At 39.1% G+C, this 19,030-nt stretch overlaps 2 protein-coding genes across 3 annotated transcripts in view; one reads left to right on the forward strand and one right to left on the reverse strand.

Moving 5' to 3' along the window:
- The window catches only part of DUS2 (dihydrouridine synthase 2), a 29,392-nt gene extending 12,880 nt beyond the window's left edge, over nt 1–16,512 (reverse strand). Inside the window, exons 1-12 of one of the 2 annotated variants that reach the window (XM_035337106.1) lie at nt 16,383–16,512; nt 15,359–15,498; nt 13,331–13,376; nt 11,043–11,134; nt 10,090–10,133; nt 9,262–9,322; nt 7,675–7,722; nt 5,614–5,679; nt 3,459–3,529; nt 2,887–2,973; nt 1,733–1,901; nt 648–769 (exon numbers count right to left, since the gene is read on the reverse strand). In XM_035337106.1, the coding sequence (XP_035192997.1) occupies nt 648–769; nt 1,733–1,901; nt 2,887–2,973; nt 3,459–3,529; nt 5,614–5,679; nt 7,675–7,722; nt 9,262–9,322; nt 10,090–10,133; nt 11,043–11,134; nt 13,331–13,376; nt 15,359–15,481 (929 nt within the window). In that variant the 5' untranslated portion in view covers nt 15,482–15,498; nt 16,383–16,512. Of the gene's footprint in view, nt 1–647; nt 770–1,732; nt 1,902–2,886; nt 2,974–3,458; nt 3,530–5,613; nt 5,680–7,674; nt 7,723–9,261; nt 9,323–10,089; nt 10,134–11,042; nt 11,135–13,330; nt 13,377–15,358; nt 15,499–15,752; nt 15,817–16,382 lie in introns of those variants that run through there. The other variant, XM_035337105.1, reaches the window with a different exon arrangement.
- Nucleotides 15,805–17,712, forward strand: DDX28 (DEAD-box helicase 28). The gene has a single exon (XM_035337104.1). The coding sequence runs from the start codon at nt 15,879–15,881 to the stop codon at nt 17,460–17,462; it is 1,584 nt and encodes a 527-aa protein (XP_035192995.1). The 5' UTR covers nt 15,805–15,878; the 3' UTR covers nt 17,463–17,712.
- Nucleotides 17,713–19,030: the final 1,318 nt, after the last annotated feature.

Raw genomic sequence — 19,030 nt, forward strand, 5'->3', positions numbered from 1 at the left:
TCACAATTTTTCCCTTCTTCCTTTTTTGCCTCCCCATTGCAGAAATTTCATTCAGATCATTTCAGGGGTCTAAGTTGAAGAACTTCAATAAAGCTACTATACTTCCTCAAAAAGGTTGTCATATTCAGTTCTGGTATTTCACGTATGAGAAAAATATATGCAAGTGTCATACAGGCTACCTTCATATATCGCTTTGAGATCATCTCTAAGTGGTCCTTTAAAATATACATCTTGCCATAAAAATCCCATCAATATTAAAAACCCCACTTGCACAGGAAAAGTTTATAAAAATCTCAGAAGTTCCAACCTGTTAACCTCCAAACTACCTCTGGAAAACAGAAAAGTTTTTTTTTTTTTTTTTTTTTCTGAATTAGTTCATGCAGACATTGGATAAATACCTATCACTCAGTGATCTACCTCTCACATTAGTATGTCAAACATATCGACAGTTTTATGATTAAAGTTTTAACACCTGAGCATGGAGGAAACTTGGAAAGGGCTACTGTACTGCTCCACATTTTAGTAACTTTTTTGTTTTTGTTTTTTTCCCAACTTTTTCTGAGGGTCTAAATGCCAGACAGTGCTACAGACTGAACTGGTTTGCAAGTCTGACAGAGACCATTCCTATTTCAGAAGTACACGCTTACCAGATTTCCTGTGTGGACTGTGCAGCATGCAGCTTCTTGCCCTGAGTAGTTTCTAATTGTTCTCTTAACATCTGACACAAACAGTATTTCGTGTTGGTATAATGATTATCGTATCTCACTGCCTGAAGGAGAAAGACAAAATATATCAGAACACACCAAACAAATTTATCTTGTGTAATCCTCATTACTCTTGATGAATTTCAAAACTATTTCTGAAATGCAAAGCACAGTGTCGAGTTTTCTCAATTCAAGATAACTTAACATGAGTATAACTTGATTATTTTTGGCATGTTCTCACAAAAAGAAATTCAACTTATTGATACACTTATGAAGAAACAAGTGAAGAGTTAACAGATTTGACTAGTGAAATAGTATTTTTAATAAGTAACTGGTTAATGACAGTCCAAATCTTCAGAAAAAAATGAATTGATGACATGATCAAATCCACAGATTTTCAATTTATTTCCTGCTTTGCTACTAAAAGCACTCTATTTTGAATGATCCAGCAACTTTGCATGATAGATGACTCAATTAATGGAGCTATAATACTACAATACATCATTAGTTTGGCAAATCATTACCTTTGCTTCCCAGTTGCTAAACATTCCTGACAGTATTTGTGATAGGCAATTAACTTCTAAAAATGAATCTAACAGCAACGGAGTATTTAATACCCCTTCATTTTTCTGTTCAATATTAATTGTACTAACAGCATCGAGAGAGTTGCCCTACCTATCATTGGCTTTTCAAATTTCTAGACATTTTTAGATGTAAACCTCCTAACTGTTCCCCCCCAAAACAGGTTAAAAGGCATGGTATGTAAGAAAATAACCATTAGGAAACATTGTTTTCTGAGTGATTTCTGTTTTCTGTTTGTTGTTGTTGTTGTTTTTTACTGAACTAAACAAAACAAAAGAAGCAGTTCACTTGCAAGACTTGCATCATATGCAGTATGTTAAGATATCACCAGAGACTATGCCTCTGAAAATAAGAGGAGTTAAGATACCATGGTAAGATTTGGAATAAATTCTAAACAATGTTAATTACAAGTAAAATATTTTTTAAAAAGAAAAATAACACCATACGTATTTGATGTAATCTTGCATGACTTCCTTCAAGGGGAAAGGACCTTCTTTTCTGAAAATGGATGGGTTCCACATGGCAGCACGAGCTATCATTACAGATGAGGCATCTGTTGCTTTCCGGAAGGTCTCAATGTCCATATATTCTTTGATGAAGTCATGAGATCCTCCACTACAAACAAATATCAGTGTTATAATATGGGATATTACATTCTTTTTGAATTCCATATTAAAAAAATATATATTCTGAAAACTCAAAAGGGGTTGAGCTACTGAAAGGAGGAATAGCACAAGCCATCAGAATGGATTATTTCATTTGTCCAATGCAGAAACAGACTTTCCAACAGCAAAAACTTTGACTTTCAATTTATTTTCTACACAGAAATGTGAACAAGGAAACTACTCTTAAATTCCTGATCCAAGTGTATGGTTTGCAGAGTCATAGCTTTTCCAGGCAAACTTGACATCAAATGAACTTCATTTAAAAGACACAGCTTTTCTGGCCAAGGAGATTCTACTGCCACTAACAAACAGGTGAAATGTATCAATTGTCAATCAGACAATTCAGGGCAGTCTGCTGCTTTTCATTACCTTTAAGAGCAATTTTTGAAGCAGGAGTTACCTGTTTGTGGCTAAACTTCTGTAAGAATGAGTTCCTTATTTTATCATCAAAGTAACCAAAGGATCTATCAATAAAAGCAGATGGATTCAGTGCCATCATTTTTGCAGGCCTGCAGGCTAAGCAGGTGTTAGGGAAAACAGTGACACCACAGTATGTAAGACTTTTTGAGCAGTGGGACAGATGAGCTTTACTGTGCAAGTGTTCAAGATACACAGTGGTATGGTTATAACCATTCACTGCACATGGCTTAAAATGACAGAAAATTCAGCTGTTGGATGAAGTTAGAAACAACTTGCATAGGATAGGCTGTGACCCAGAAAAGAAGTAATTTTTTGAAGCATACAAGGACTTCTAAAACTAAACCTGAGATACAGTGGTAAGTCCCAAGGCCAAGTTCCACCACTGATAACTGCATTTAGATTTAGAGATAATATTTCTGTTTGCCTCCACATGAAGAATCTTCTTTTTCCTGCACTAGCACATCATAAGTTAGGTACAGGCACCTTGCAATAATCAGCTGATTAGTGCAACCTACTTTGCTATTACTGGAATGGAGACTGCTTCAGATATGGCTTTGATCACATCACAGTGGACAGGGTGCTGAGGCCTCTCCTCCTTCTTCCTTTCCAACAAAGAAAAAAGACAAGACCAAAGATTTCCTATGGAATTTGTACACACTTAGATCACAGCAGAAATAACTCAAAGATTACTTGGATGTACTTATTTTTACTCATTTACTTTATATAATTATTATAAGTTTATATAATTATATATAATTATTTTAAATCAAATGCATTTTAAAACATTCCTACTCTTATTCCATATCCAGTTAAGCAGAGCTTTTAGACTTAATGTGCAAGATAATTTTATTTTTATTTGGTCTTGACTAAGTCTAAAATTTTAGGAAAATAGCTGCAAATAGTTCAATAGCACCAAATACATCAATTCCCTAATTACTGTACTGTTTTTCTAAAACACTGATTTATCTAGCAGTTAAAATCAGAACTACATATTAAATGTAGAGTTTACTTGAGTCATACCTTACTGTGCTACATTTGCCAGACAACTGTAGTAAAAATGTAACACTCTTGCCTGCAATAGATTTACCTTCCATGGACTGCAATGGCAGCGATACCAGTTTTTTCTATTCTCTTCACCAGATTCAAGGTGTCCTCAACCTGAGGGATAAGAGGCATGACATGATTTTAGTTTAAAGAGAAGAAACGTGATAACCATCATGTCATTGCACAAATGTTGAAATTCTGTTCTTTCATTAAGAAAGATATGACTCCTGTACTTCAACTGCATCTCCCAATATGCATACTTATTTAACCTATACTTCAATGAAAGAACTAGATATTATGGAAAAAATAAGAATATATTTTCAATACTTCCTTGAAACCATGAATTGCAAACTTTCTTGAGACAAATAACTCAATACTTTTTATTAGAGGAGCTTTTTCCAACAGGCTTTTAGACGGCCATTTGAAAGTGATACAAAGCACTTGATTAGCAAGTCCTCTTTAATGACTACTCTGTAAATTTTAAGTCAAATGCACCTTAGATGGATGATTAGGAGAATGCCTTCTAAAATGAACCTAAAATGCAATCTTGCATCTATATATATTCTTCTCAGCGATATCTTAAAGTTAACCAGTATCTAAAAAGTACAAATGGTATTCATACACAACCACTGAACCAGAAGATGCAGGGGAGACAGGGAAGCTCTCAGTACATCTTTAAAGAGAAAAAGTTGGCACACTGCTGAATTAGTCTGTCTTGTATAGCTCTGCAGCTCTGGAGACATGGGCGGGGGGGGGAAGAGGCCAATTTTCTTTTCAAAAACTGGAGAGCAATCTGTGGCTCATCACAAAATAGCAGTCTTTGAAAAATACAACACCTACCAGGTGGTACAGACATAGAGACAGAAGCCCACCTGCTGTTCTGACTGGAGACACGTTATGTAAAGGCAGCTGGAAACAAAGACTATGATGGCTGTAGAAATGTAAAGGAGAGGTGCCAACTTTTTGGTTTAATACTGTTAGGCAGTACTTCAAAAATAATGATCTTACACAGAATTAGTGACTCTTTTCACACAGGGTTCATTTGTTCAAATAATTAAGTGCATATGCAAATTACTTTTGAACCGTAGCTTGCTCAGTTACAGCTCATCCATCTACAGAACTATCTTTCCAGTTCATATGCCATCAAAGTAAATAAATAGGTCATCAAATTTTAAAAAGAATCAGTCATTTAAAGAGAAGGCAAATCATCTCCTGGAACTTTACAAACTTTGAAAGGGACTCAACAAAAAAATAAGGGAACTCCATCAGCTATTAAAAAAAAGAACTAGGTATTTTCGCTCTATTCTTAATTGTTAAATTTTAGAAAAACACTGACAATACAAAATGCAACAGCTTTAACAAAGTAAGTCCCATCACAATTTTATTGAAATGAAGGACTGTACCCAAGGATCTATCTAGAAAATGTCATTCTAAAATTGTGATGGAGATGGTGCCTACAGGAAAGATTATAAATCTCTTCATATAAACTAGCTATTTCAGTGCTTAATCTATCAAACAGCTTCTAAAAAGGCTGCAAAAATTGTTTTTAATTTGGGTATCATTTGTAGTACTTATTGCTGTCTTTGCATGTGAAGTAAATCAGGAATCAAGATATTAAAAGTCTTCTTGCAGCATAAAATACAAGTAGTTTCTAGAGCACAAGCAGTTACTGTTGCAAACAATTTAATTAGTGAAATCTTTGTTAACGTGGATTTTGGAAGTTGGAGAAGTAGTAGGGCTTTGTCTTTCCCTTCAGTTTAAACCTCATGGAGATTGTCAAGAAATTAAAAGGTCGCTACACTGCTTATGTACACGATATTACTCTCAGTCAATTCCATATTTGGCAATCTTCTACAATAACAGTACATTTTTCCTTTTTATTTTTCTTTTAGTACTTATCCATCAGCAAAAGCTTGGGATTAACTCAGTGGGTTACAATACACAGGACTAAGATACATTATACAGAAGTACCCACACTTGGAATCCAATAGAATAAGACTTTGTGTAGACATCTGATGTTGTCCCGAGGTTTTCAATTAGAGGAGAAAATAACTTTGGCATCCAAACAAATTATAATTCCAAATGCTATTTCACAATAATGGGGATAAAATTTCAATATATTAAATTTCCATATATTATAACTGACTTTTAATAATAGTATTAAAAATACAAAACTTCATGATGATTTATGCTCTTACTGAGGGCAAAATGCGTATTTTGCAGGTTATTGGCTTACAAATTCCTTTAACAAGAGTAGTCAGTATCTGGAGAGGGGGAAAAAAAGAAAAATGTGATTACAAAAGTGAAATGAATAAAACTCTTCCTTCTCTCCTGAATATGCAATTGAATTAGAACAATATAACACTAGTTATTGTACCTCTATAAAGAATCTTAAGTGCTTAAAGAACACATACAATCTCTAATTGAGTATAACATTTTAGCTGGTAAATATGAATGCTGCTTTTAATAGGAGGTGAACTGTAAACACCGATTGCTTCAAAATAAAGTGCAAAATTTCATTTTCATGCAACTGTTTTCATAGTCTTTTCACATTTGAGTTGTAAGATTATGAAAACTGCATGTGAGTATTCATCAAAAAGAGTTTTTTTGAGAGAAGAAAGCCTTCAAGATGGAAAAAAAAAAACGAGGGGAAAAAATTAAGCAATGTCATTGAATCTTCTAATAAAAACAAAAATTGTAAACTGAATTCCATGCTTAACGCAAAACACATTTTACTCATTAAAACAAACTTGGAGTAAGCCAACAGTTGGATAGTTGTTAGTTTAACCGTTTAAAAAATAAGCTATGGAAAGAATATTATTTTCAGAGGCTGAATTCAATTCCAACAGACCGTATTTAAACAAAAGGGCCACGTAATGGCCTATACACGTCTAAAATCACTATATGACTATAAAGGAATACTTTGATTTATGCAAGCATATTCTATGGGAAAATGGCACTAGAAATCCAATAGCTCCCTAGACAGGAGAGTGGAAAGCAGCTGATCCTGACTGTTACTAGAAAAATACAGTGCTTTTTAACTGTTTTTTGAGATATTATCAGAAATGTGATTTTACTGAGTGCAATTCCCCTGTATAATATGGCTGGAACTTCAGGTAAATGATTTCTTTCAGGGTTGTGCAAACAAATGAAACTTGAATTTTATTTAATGCTACAGTACTTATTAGGTTCTCAATAAAGAATTGAGCTTTTATAGTTAACACATGCAAATTCTTATGCTTAAAACAGCTGTGAAGTAATTCGTGTTTTCCCAACTTTCCTCTGTAGCATTCTCTTGATTAAAAAAAAAAAACTAAGAAAACTCTCAAAAAAAACTCTTCAGTATTTTTAATTTTTCTTTATTTTTACATGTAAATGAAACTGAGATGACCTCATTTTCCAAACATTATCACTATATTATTTTCACAGTCGTATCTTAAATATTATAAGCTTTCGGTGTCAGCCTCATTAAGCATTCAAATTTTTTGAAGTTCAATTTTACTGTTCTACTGAAGAATATCAAAACAAATATAATGGCTAAGGAGTGGAAGGGAAGCTGTTAGCAATCATTTTTCCAACTGCCTCTCACTCCTATGAAAAGTATTTTTGCCAGATTTACTTCCAGCTTGCCACATACTTTCCTCTCAGGTCCCACTCCTAAAAATTTCTTTCAGCCTTCATCACCTCATACATCATCAAATCCAATTTAATTCCAGGTAGTATCATCCACGTTACCTACCTCATGGAATTCCATATAGGTCTCAAAAGTTTAGGTTCTGGTTCCAGTTCTGTTGCCTGTACTGTTAACTGACTTTCCACAGATAATAACCTTTACCCAATGCTGCTTTCACTTTTGGAAAAAAGAGATAGGGAACTGTAAACTACAACTGCCCTCAGGAGCTCTGAAGGTGGATACAGTGAGCAGGTATAAGCTATAGGGAGGCAGGACAAAGTGAGCAGTCTACTCATTGAACTAGGAAGTACCATGTCTTTAAAGAGAAAGGAAAATAAAACATACTTGCTGAGAATGACCATGGAAACCCAGAGCAGTGTGCAGACTGCTCAATATCAGGAAGCCCAGAAGTCCTTAGGACTATACATACATCTATTTTACTAATTTTAAAAATTTTAATATTCAAAACTGATTATTCTACTCTAGCTTTTACAAATTTGTCTTCTATGCATTCATCCTTGCTTCCAGTAGAGCACTATATGTAGTACTTTTCAAGGCAGTTTAAAACCCACAAGGTGATACTTACAGACTCTATTTTGTCAGGATCAGATAGCAATGCTGCCCCCATGCCACCCTGGGAAAACACACAGGAACTGTTACACACTAGGAACATGAAAAATGCAAACGTTTTTCAACTCAATTGTTTCACTTAATAGCAGACCACAGCAAAAATCCACTGCTTATTAACCAAAGAAAGTAGAAAATGGCAAAATACAAAATGCAAGAGCATTAGTGAACAGTGTGGTGAAGTGCTTCCTAGAAATTTATCAGAAAAATTAAGCAGTAATTCAGGACGCCAACTTGCTCCCATTACTTTATGGAGCAGACAGGATTTCAAACAGACATTTTTAGCAACTGTAATTATCTGTTTTCTACTCATTAAGTCACAGCAGAACAGAGGCATTGTTTTAGCTTTACACGTCATCTTTGAGAGGTCTTGGTGTCAATATTTTCTGCCTATACATTCTGAACTTAGAAAGCAGGATAACAAAAAGTGGCTGGATTAAATATATTATGAACACTTTAATAATTTAATATTTGGGCTGTTCTTTCTGCACCATCTCATCTGCATGCATAGATCTAGAGGTCAATAGGTAGTCATAACAAATAAGTTAAAAATTGCACGAAATTTTTTTGACCCAATACTTCTGGCAGAATTTTTGATCTTTCACCCTAATACGGGACGGTTGTTTTGGTGTTTTGTTCTTAACTATGACTCTGCGGAAAGATAAAATCATCTTTCATGTATTTAGCTATAATATAAAAGAAAGTAAAAAAGGCTAAATAAAACAGTACTGTAAATACCAGTAGACCATTATGAATTTAACATGTCCTCAGCGTGACTACAGTGCTTTGGTAATACCATTGTCTATCAAAAGCCATCTGGCAAAATACATGGAAAGTTCAGAAGCAACAGAATCCAAATATATAAATAAAAAGGCTCCAGAACAAGGGGAAATTCAAATTTCAGTTTAAAAAGAACACAATATTTATTTTCAGCATAGCTCACCATGTCATTTTCAGACATTATCACTGAAACAAAAAAGTTAATGGGATTCAAATGGAAAAACCCTAGAAATCTACATGGGTAAAGTTACTCACAAGTTAAATTAAATATTAGAAGCATAGAAGAAATTCTTCAGAGTGCAAGCCAATCTACAAAACTGAAAGTAATGAAAGAGAAAATCCCTCTGTGAATTGATTCATCTTATGACTTACTTGTACCATTTCCTGGTACATTCAACATCGACCACTGTCAGATCCAGGCTGGAACATTATGAACTATTCAAGTGAAGATACAAGATACCTGAAAGGTGTCTTACACTGTTCTTACACTCATTATGTGCTCCAAATGAAAAGCAATCTTTGTGATGGAAAAAACTTCAGCCATCTCTTATATACTCTACCTACAATTATTAGGGCTCTTTGGTTCTTCTGTTACAAAATTTCATGATGTAATCTGTCCTTCTATCTCCTTCTATCTCTTTAAGATAGGTAAGTATCTGCATGAAAATTTTACTGCTTTAATTTGTTCAACTCAGAAAACCAGGACATGTATTTCACACCCCACACAAGGAAGAAAATGAATTAAGAATAATCAAAAGCCACTTGCCTTAGTAGAATATTCTTTTGGGCAGCCCATGTTGATATCAATGCCAGCTACATCACTCTCTCTAAAAGAGAAGAACCAAAAATATATTTCAATGTATGAGAACAAGAATCAGGAAATAGATATCTTGCTGGGAAGCTTGTTCTCATCATTATAAGGCTTAAATGTGAATTTAAGGTTAAGTTTTTATTTGATCTTCTGAGTTTTCAGCTTCTCATTTATGTAAATCAGTGGTCTGAACAACAGTCTGCTCACAGGTTTCAATGACCAGGGTTGTGCAGAAGCTGCAAATACATTTATATATAATTAACTGATACTCACCATTATCAACTACCAAATTCACCAGTGTCAACAAAGTAAGTCTTATGAAAGTTTCGTCTATATCAAACACAGGCTTAAAAACACCTTTTAAATAGGTTGGAGATGTATTTTTCATTTCTGCACAGTACTGTGTGCTTCAAAACATAAAAAATAGGAGCCATTTACAGGCACATTCGTTTTGTTAGCGGGTGTGTAAAACCCAGCAAATTTCACACCGGAAACATCAAGGACACAGCTACTGCACTAGAAAAAAGCCTTCAATCCCAGTATAGAAATTATGCAGCTGCTATTTTGAGTACATATTATTTCAAATAGAAGTTGCAGTCTTTCAGAACTTTTCTTAAACATATTAAGGGTCCTATCAAGACCTACCCTGATCCTCTCAATCATTACCATTTGTCTTCCAGAATAATTTCTCTCTACAAAACAACAACAAAACACACCACAACCACCATCAACAAAAAAAAATGCAAACCCAGAGTGGGAAAGGGCTGACAGAATATGACTTACACAAGCTTAGCTACCGCCAAGGCTCTTTCAGCATCTGCTGAACCCTGTTGGTAAAGCAAGAGTGTATAATTATAAAACAGCATCAAATTAATAAAAAAATAAGTTCACTTCCAGGTGTGTAAAACTATTATTTGCTCTAAGCATTTAGTCCAAAGTAACATAGACTCATTCACAGCACAACAGATAGCAAAAACATTTAGCTAAAGCATGTCAACCACTGAACAAGAAGTGACACATAAAGAGACCTTGAGTGGTCAGTCCACATTCTTGACCTAAATCAGTATCAAACATTCTTAGCTGATCACCAATTAGATATTTATTTTTCCTGTTCTTAAAAATTTCCACTAGTAAGGGTTTAATAGCCTTTACAGGCAGCTTATTACAGAGCTATCATTACCACTGAGAAAAGTAATTTATTGTCTAATGCAGCCTCCTTCCTCCATGTCTTATAATCTTATGTGCAGTGCATTCAAAGAAACATTATTTTTTCACTCTAGCTGCCTTTAATCCGTTTGTGCAACATTAATACAAATACTAATACTCTCTTATCTAGACTAAACAATGTCATTTCTTTTAGTCTTTCCAGTGAAACTCTTCACAGTGTAAGATTTAAGCATGTGATTAAGCATCAGTGTAACTTATTTTTGGTATGTATATGTTTGGAAATATAACAAAGATACTGATCACAAAACCAAGATGCCTTCACAGAGCACAGAATTCATCTTAATCATGTCTTCTGAAAACAGCTGTATAGAGAACTTAGACTGCAGCACATTGACTGCGTGTGTACCAACAGATTAGAAATCTGCAACATATTACGTGTGAAATTCTATCTCCAGCTGAAGCATCATGGTATAGACAGCCTGTATTACAGACTGCTCTTTTAGACTCACAGTTGCTAGCACTACCTCATTTATCTGTTATTAGAAGAGTATCTGCTGGTGGTTTCTTACCATTTGAAAGACGACGCAGTGCCTCTCCCTTTCACAAGTTCTGAAAACAACTCTTTCATTTGGTGCAACAAAGTCCACTGTTTCAAGTACTTCTATATGAAATGAGAAACACAGACAAAATATAATACACAGACGTAATCATAAAGGAAGCCATACAGCCATACAACTTCTATATAAATGAAATGCTATCAAATGAAACTTCCATGTACAGTCCAACTAATGGCACCCTATCTCCCAGAAGTCCTTAGAGCACATTTCTTGCACACTACAGTTTCCCTCCGATAGTATTCCCTAAACATTCCCGCAACCTGTTTGTTGGGAAGCAACAGCACCAGAACATATCTGAAGATGAATCAGCCAGGATGAATGAACATAACGCTACCATTTTGGGGAAGGGGCTGGAATGGAAAGTAGATTTATGGTTGGCTTCTGTTTCCTGTCAGGGACACAACTACTTCTCATCCCACCCAGCTGTTGTAAAACTTATGGAGGTCTCAAAAGATATCCTTTTAAGAACTTGCCCGTGAAAATCATGTTAGGCCAAAACTAGTCCACAGACTTCAATTTAAGGGTAGAATGGCAAACACTGAGATCCTGTATGTTGTTTCCTTACCGCAGTACACTAAAAAGATACACTACAATGTCCCTGCTAACATTTATAGACTTATGACTGGAAATAGCCTCTACTGCAGTCCAAATTAAAGTGTTTCTTGGCCACAATATTGTGCTTACACAGCAAGATTTGGCAGCAAACAGGGCTGCAGGGGAGCCTCTGCGAGGAGTGCAGCAGCTGCCCCACATCAGGTAAGAGCCAGTTCCTGCCAGCTGGCTCCAAAAGGGACCTGGCACAAGCCAAAGCTGAGCCAACAAGTGACGTTACTTGTGACCCCATGTGAGCAGATTTAAGAAAGGGAAAGAAAAAACTGCTTTCAAACAGCAGCTGGGAGAAAGTGAGAAAACAGTACAGAAACAATCCTTCACTGGCTTGCAGAGGTTCCCCTTCAGCCTGGGGAAAGGACCATGGTGGAAGAGTCTGCAGCCGTGGTTAGCCATGGAACATGAACCATGTGGCACAGCCCATAGTGGAGCAAGTGGATGTGACCCAGTACAGTGACCCAAACAAGGCTGCAACCCATGGAGAGGCCCCCCAGCAGCAGCAGACTCGGGGCCAGATCAGCAGCCCATGGAAAGGAACCCCTGTGGAACACAAGGTCTGCTAGTAGCTGCCACACGAGGGACCTGTGCTGTACATGGTATGGGCCTGTATGGGGGGAGGTGTTTTTTAGTTTGGTTTTAGTTTTTCACTGCTCTAATCTTCTAGTAGTAGGCAACAAATCATATTAAACTCCCTATACTGAGTCTGTTTCCCCCATGACAGTAATTGGTGAGTGATTTCCCTGTCCTTATCTCAACCCTTGAGCCCTTCTTCATTGTATTTTCTCCCTCCATTCCTTTGTGGAGAGGGAGCGAGAGAGCAGTATCGTGGCATTTAGCTAGCCATCACTGTGAAACCACCACAGCTGCTGACAAACTTCACTGGAAAAATTAAAGTGCTTTGTAACTAATGAGCAGTTTTGCTCCAGAAGTTAGATTTTACTTCAGCACATACAAATGTAGAACGTTTTTTGGGAAAAAAAAAAAAAAGAGCACACAAGCATTTTTGGCTTGTTTATTTCTTATTATGATGGCCTAAGAAACCACCAGAAAATGAGATACTAGAACCAGTATATAGACACAAATGAGGAAAGTCATCTGCTTATTAAAAATTTATTATTTACCTTTTTGACAAACAAAGATAAAACCTTTGGTACTTCATCCAACGCACTGGAATTTTATCATCCTTCCTACTCCAGTTACTTCTCTCACCTGCTGTTAGCAAGCATGATGCTGAAGCATTACTAAGATTTCCAACAATGATCCCATTTTTCTTAGTAAAGAGAGACAGACATAATTCTAGGAGGTAGAATTCTAACATCCTTCACTTTTGGTGTCCCAGAAAGAACAGCAAACTACTAGCCACGAACAAGTTAGCCCTATCCTCAAAAGAAGGTTTGTGGTTTTCCTGAGAGATGGATATTAGCTGTTTTCCTTCTTAAAGAATTTTCAGTAGTTCAAAGTCTGAAACTGTACAGCAGCAGCCAGGCATAAGAATAGAGCTTCAAAAACTTATTTTACATCTGTACTGCTACCTCATTGTAAACCCTACAAGATTACTTCAGCAAAGTAATTATTTTCTCACCTCAAAAAAGAACATTTACAGATATTAACAAAACAAATGCTATGCTTACCATTTATAACCCTCTTACACTGCAGCATCTTTATGTCAATCAGCTCCTGAGAACAAAGGGGGGAATAAAATGATTATAAATAAAAGCATATAAGCCATCCAGCTCTAGACACTTGTTCTATTTTATTAAAGATATCTAAAGACACCAAATACAAAAAAGGAAACAACTAAATACTTGTTAGTATTTGTTATGAAGTGCTCAACCAAAGTTGCAAAATATGAAAGAAAAGGTGAGATGTTGATACAGTTCCAGAAGATACATTTTGTTCAAGCTTCTCTCAATCAAGATAGAAAAAAAAGCAGAATGAATTCTCCAGAGAACAAATGAAAAACAACTGAATACTACAGGAAGACATCTCAAGAACTGTGAAGTGGGTTTCCACTGGGCTAAACACACATGTAAACAAAATACCTACATAAGGTTTATAGGACTTTGTTACCTTAATTCAAAAGCTTTAAAGATTTTATATATTTATTAAAAGATAAAATGAAACTTCGTGTCGAAGCTTACTGAAGAACTTAATATACAATCGTAATTCTTCTAGAATTTGTGATCTTCCTTTAGAGGAAACCCAAAACTCCAGCCTGCATATATAAGCTTAACTGCAGACTTATGTATTTTGGTTTATTAAGACCAATATTTGCATCATTTTCTCAGCTGTATCTCATTGATTTTATTATAAATGAGCTTTAAAGCAAACTGACTACCTTTAATTAGTAAAGGACTACAGCTTGAGCTGATATAACTTGTTAGCTGCTGAAATAAAATGCAGCTGTTAACCCAACTGTTCTATAAATTAAGAAAAAACTGATGTAGTGTAAGTTATCTGAAAAAAAAATGTTTACTGCAAGTTCTTTGCTTTGTCAAATAAAACAAGATTTAAGACATACTGATTAACAGGTAATTATTGTTTGTTGTTCTTTTTAATTTACTTGCATTTTATTCTAAGTCTTAGTAGTACTTTTAAATTTTTACCTAATACTTCTTAACAGGTACTGCTCACATTAAGATCTGAAGAAGCTTTGAGTTACAAAATCAGAAAAGGATGGAAGAAGAACTGGAAAACTCTATTTCACCATATCAAAACAAAGCTACACAATACTCTTCTCTTGCTATACAGCTGCCATACAATTGCCTAAAACAACTTTTATTATACTATCTAGTAGATTCTTAAAGTATAAAAATCCATATAGCTGTTTTCCTGAAAGAATCTATTAAGACTGAGCTCTAACTGCAAATACTAATACACATCAAAGGCATCGTAACTAGATTCTGTAAATTTGTGATTCCTCTATATACAATCTATGGCTGGCACCCTAGAAAGCTTAAAAATATAAAAGAAATGTATAGTCTCATTTAACCAAATGTAAAACAGCCAGGTAGGAAACTACTACTGCCTGTCAAAAAAGAAAACCCCACTATTATTCCCAATTTTGACACAGTGGTAACTATACTACTGGATTTTGAGATTTCTTCTGCATCATCCAGCAAGAACTATTATTTCAAATGGAGCAGAGTCAACTAATTAAATATTATACCCAGCATATTGTCTCTCTGAGAAGAGATCAAAGATCCTCATCAGACAGTTCCTTTCAGCCCGTTCTGTTTGTACAGGTAACAGTTTCTAGGGGTAGAGTTGTAGCCTTAGAGTGACCTACCCTCTCACCCAGTTCTGCTCTGCTGTCCCAGCGCATCCATACTTACACAGTACTGCCAGCCTTGCTGCTTGGCCACTTTTGAAGCTACCTGAAGCTGAGCACCCTGTTTGCTGTGGGTGTTAAGGTAGTTGTAACAACAGCAGTAGAACGTTAAGAATTTTTTCTGGTGTCTAAATGAAGTAATTAAACAGCCCTAAAGTATAGGTCTACCATAAAAGTGACTGCTCAAAAGGCTTTCTCAAGGCTGTTTTTCCAGTTTTTTAAATGAAAAGTATATGGAAAAAATCCCACAGTAAGACAAGCCTACTCCTTTGCTTCCATTTTTCAGTAACCCTGTCCTCAGATTGCCTCATCTGCTCCTCCTCCATACCTCACAGTATACGATGTCAGCACCGTAGTCCAGGGCCAAAAGACGCATCGGTAAGGTTCCTACTCGCACCATGGGCGCCAGGATGTTCTTCCCTCTAAAACACAGCGGCGTGTTCACCGTCATTCCTGTTGCGGTGCTGTCTGAAACAGAACATATGGAGTGGGGGGATTATGAAATATTTCCTTCCAGGAAACTCCCAGAACTTTTCCTCAGGGGGGACTGAGGCTGTGGAGCCTCATTTGGCGGCTCACAGGCTGGGTGCTTCGTCCTCACAGGGCGAGAGGAGCCCTGAGCCCACCAAAGTAGGGGGCTCCCCTTATGGCGGCACCACCCTGTCAGGCGGTGAAAGTAGGACGCGAGGCGGCAGTCGGGCTCCCCCCAAACCGTTCCTCACCCTCCTCGAGCGGAGCCGGCTGAGGAGGAGTACGGATGGAGGCAGGGAAGGAGGAAGGCCGGCGGGGGGGAGGAAAGCGGGCGGGCCGTCCGTCGCCTCACGGCGTCATCGACCAGCGCCGCTGCCATGGCGCTGAGGCGCGGCGGGGCAGCGGCCGCCCGGGCGGCGGTGGGCTCGCAGCCCCCGGAGCATGTGGTGCGCATCCCCTGGGCCCTGCGGCAGCGCCTGGAGAGGCGGCGAAAGGAAAGGCGGCCCGGGGAGGCGGCGGTGCCCTCCGGTAAACTGCTGCTGCGGAGCCGGCGGCCGGAGCTGAGCCAGCCCCGCTGGCAGATAGCGGGGCGCTGGGAGCGGCCGCGACTGGTGTCGGCGGGCTGGAAGCACAGGGAGGCGTGCGGGGATTACTTCCAGCTGGAGCCTTCTCAGGAGGCTGCCCCCGCTTTGAGGGCTCTGACGGCTTCTCAGGGCCAGTCCTTCGCCGAGATGGGGCTGCAGCCGGCGCTGCTGACCGCCCTGCAGAGCCTGGAGGTCGGCCGCCCCACGGCGGTGCAGCGCCTCGCCATCCCCGCCCTGCTCCGCGGCCGCAGCGCCCTGTGCGCCGCCGAGACGGGCAGCGGCAAGACGCTGGCTTACCTGCTGCCGCTGCTCGACCGCCTGCTCGCCCGGCCCGGGAAGGAGGAGGATAAGGAGCAGGAGGAGGAGAAAAAGGCGGCAGCGCCCCGCGGGCTGGTGGTGGTGCCGTCGCGGGAGCTGGCGGCGCAGGTGGGCGCGGTGGCGGCGGCGCTGTGCCGGCCGGCGGGGCTGCGGGTGCGGGGGCTGACGGGCGGCGGTGCCGCGGGGGGGCTGAGGCGGCAGCTGAGGGCGCCGGGGGTCGCCGTGCTGCTGGGCACCCCCGGGGCGCTGCGGGATGCGCTGCGGAGGAGGTTTCTGACCCTCGGGAGGCTGCGGTGGATGGTGTTGGACGAGGCGGACACGCTGATGGACGAGTCCTTCGCGGCACCCATCGAGGAGATCCTGGCGCACACCCCACTCGCTGCTGGGGCCCCCGGGCCGGCTGGGCCCCGGGAGGAGAGGACGCAGGTGGTAGTGGTGGGAGCCACCTTCCCCGCTGGGCTGAGCCAGGTGCTGGGGAGGTTCGTCGATGTGGGCCGCTTCACCAGCCTGGCTACCCAGGGCCTGCACCACCTGCCGCCCCATGTCCAGCAGAAGTTCGTCCGGCTGAAGGGCCAGGACAAGCTGCCGGAACTTCTGCAGCTTCTCAAGGACCACCCGGCGTCCAGTGGGGCCGTCATCATCTTCTGCAACAGCGCCAGCACCGTCAACTGGCTGGGCTACATCCTGGATGACCACAAAATCAAGCACTTGAGGTTGCAGGGGCAGATGTCAGCTGTTGCCAGAGCCGGCATCTTTGCCTCCTTTCAGAAGGGTGACGTCTCTGTCCTTGTCTGCACTGACCTGGCCTCCCGAGGGCTGGACACCAGCAGCGTGCAGTTAGTGGTCAACTACGACTTCCCAGACACACTGCAGGACTACCTGCACCGCGTGGGGCGGGTTGGACGCGTCGGAAGCAAGGCGCCTGGAGCTGTGGTTAGCTTTGTCACCCATCGATGGGATGTGGACCTTGTGCGGAAAATCGAGACCGCAGCCCGGAAAAGGACAGGTCTCCCGGGCATGGACTCCTCTATTAATGAGCCTCCGCCTAAAGCAGATTGATTTGAGTTGCCAAGCAGTAATAAATGGCCTGGCAGGGCCTAAGCTTGAAGCCATTAAGGCAGAGCATATGGGCTCAAGTGTGTGAGCTACACTGAAACAGTAGAGAATGGAGGTTCATAACCAGGTGATGGGCTTAATTTTGTGCACTGTTCTGGAAGCTGCGATAATCGCTTCCAAAGGCATCACAACACACGGCTTCCCAAAAGGAGGTTAATAAGTGAATAATAAAATACCTTTGGAGAAGACCCAAGAATTCTGTCATCTGTTGCTTTTGCTTAATTTTGTTGAGACTTTTAACTTAAATTCAAATCAGAGCGAACATATGCTTGTATCATGTATAGCTCTGTTGCATTTCAATGCTTCCCACCAATGGCAGTTAAACAATATTATTCAACCTTAAGAACATCTACTGGTTGAAGAAAAAAAGAAAGAATGTTTTCCTAAATTTGTTGTAACTTTGACCCAATTTTAGCTATGTGTGGAAAGACTAAATGACAAATTACATTAAGTTTTCTTGTAGCATTTGATTCAGAGAATTCTAGACCAAGTATCTGTAAAGATGGGTGGGAGTGAGAAAGTACGATAAAACTCAAGGCTTCTTCAAGCTTTTATTTATCATCTTACAGTTGTCTTTGTGTGGGAACAGACATCTGTGGTGCTTTATTATATTAAAAAATGCATCATGTTTTCTGCTTGTTTTTTCATGCAGGCTCTAGTGATGTCTGTGTACTGAGTTTAAAAAAAAAAAGGTAAATGTCTCCTGTGACAAGGAAAGAAAGTGTTTTGACTCACAAGTTCTATCAGAACAGGTGTATGAGGTTTCTTTTGAGTATAATGTCATTGTTCTCTTCTGCTTTAAAGCAAAAAGATTAAAATGAGGCTGAGGTTATTTCATATTTCATATCTAGCTGCTAGCTGGTAACCATGGCAAATAATCACATAAAAAGAGTATTTTAGCTGTGATTTATGTTGCGGTGACTTATCACAGCTTTTTCTTTTAGTGGGTGTTCTTTCCTTACACTGTCCACTTTTTCAGCCTGTGCTAAAACTCAATATGCAGGAGTAGAAAGCTGTTAGAAGATTGCAGCAGAGTATCTCTAAATCATTGGTTTCAAAGCAAATAAGGCACTGGAGCTACTTGGATTCTGAGAATGAGGGTAAAAAGCATAGAAACAAAGCTTGCACAGGTAACCACTTAAGCATAACCTTATCCTAGAAATTGTGCGCATGTGTTCTGTAAATTCCACAGTTAAAGGGCTCTTAGGGGAAGTTACAACCTGTAGTAAAGATACTTTATTCAGTGGAAAGCTTTCAACTTTCTAAATTAGGTGTAAAAACATTCATAGTTTTGACCCATTCATTGCATAGACTACTTGCCTATCATCTGAATTTCATTCAATTGCAAATTATGCATTTCATGCATCCATAAGCACTAGTATACTTAGCATGAGCAGTAGGGTAAATACTTAAGCAGAAATTTGGGGTTGGTCTGTAGTATAATTTACAGAAAATCCTATTTCCATTTGATGCATCTTATGCTTTAGGAGATTTTCTGAACTGCTGAGAAA

This window comes from Oxyura jamaicensis, chromosome 11, assembly GCF_011077185.1.
Source record: "Oxyura jamaicensis isolate SHBP4307 breed ruddy duck chromosome 11, BPBGC_Ojam_1.0, whole genome shotgun sequence".
Classification (NCBI taxonomy): domain Eukaryota; kingdom Metazoa; phylum Chordata; class Aves; order Anseriformes; family Anatidae; genus Oxyura; species Oxyura jamaicensis.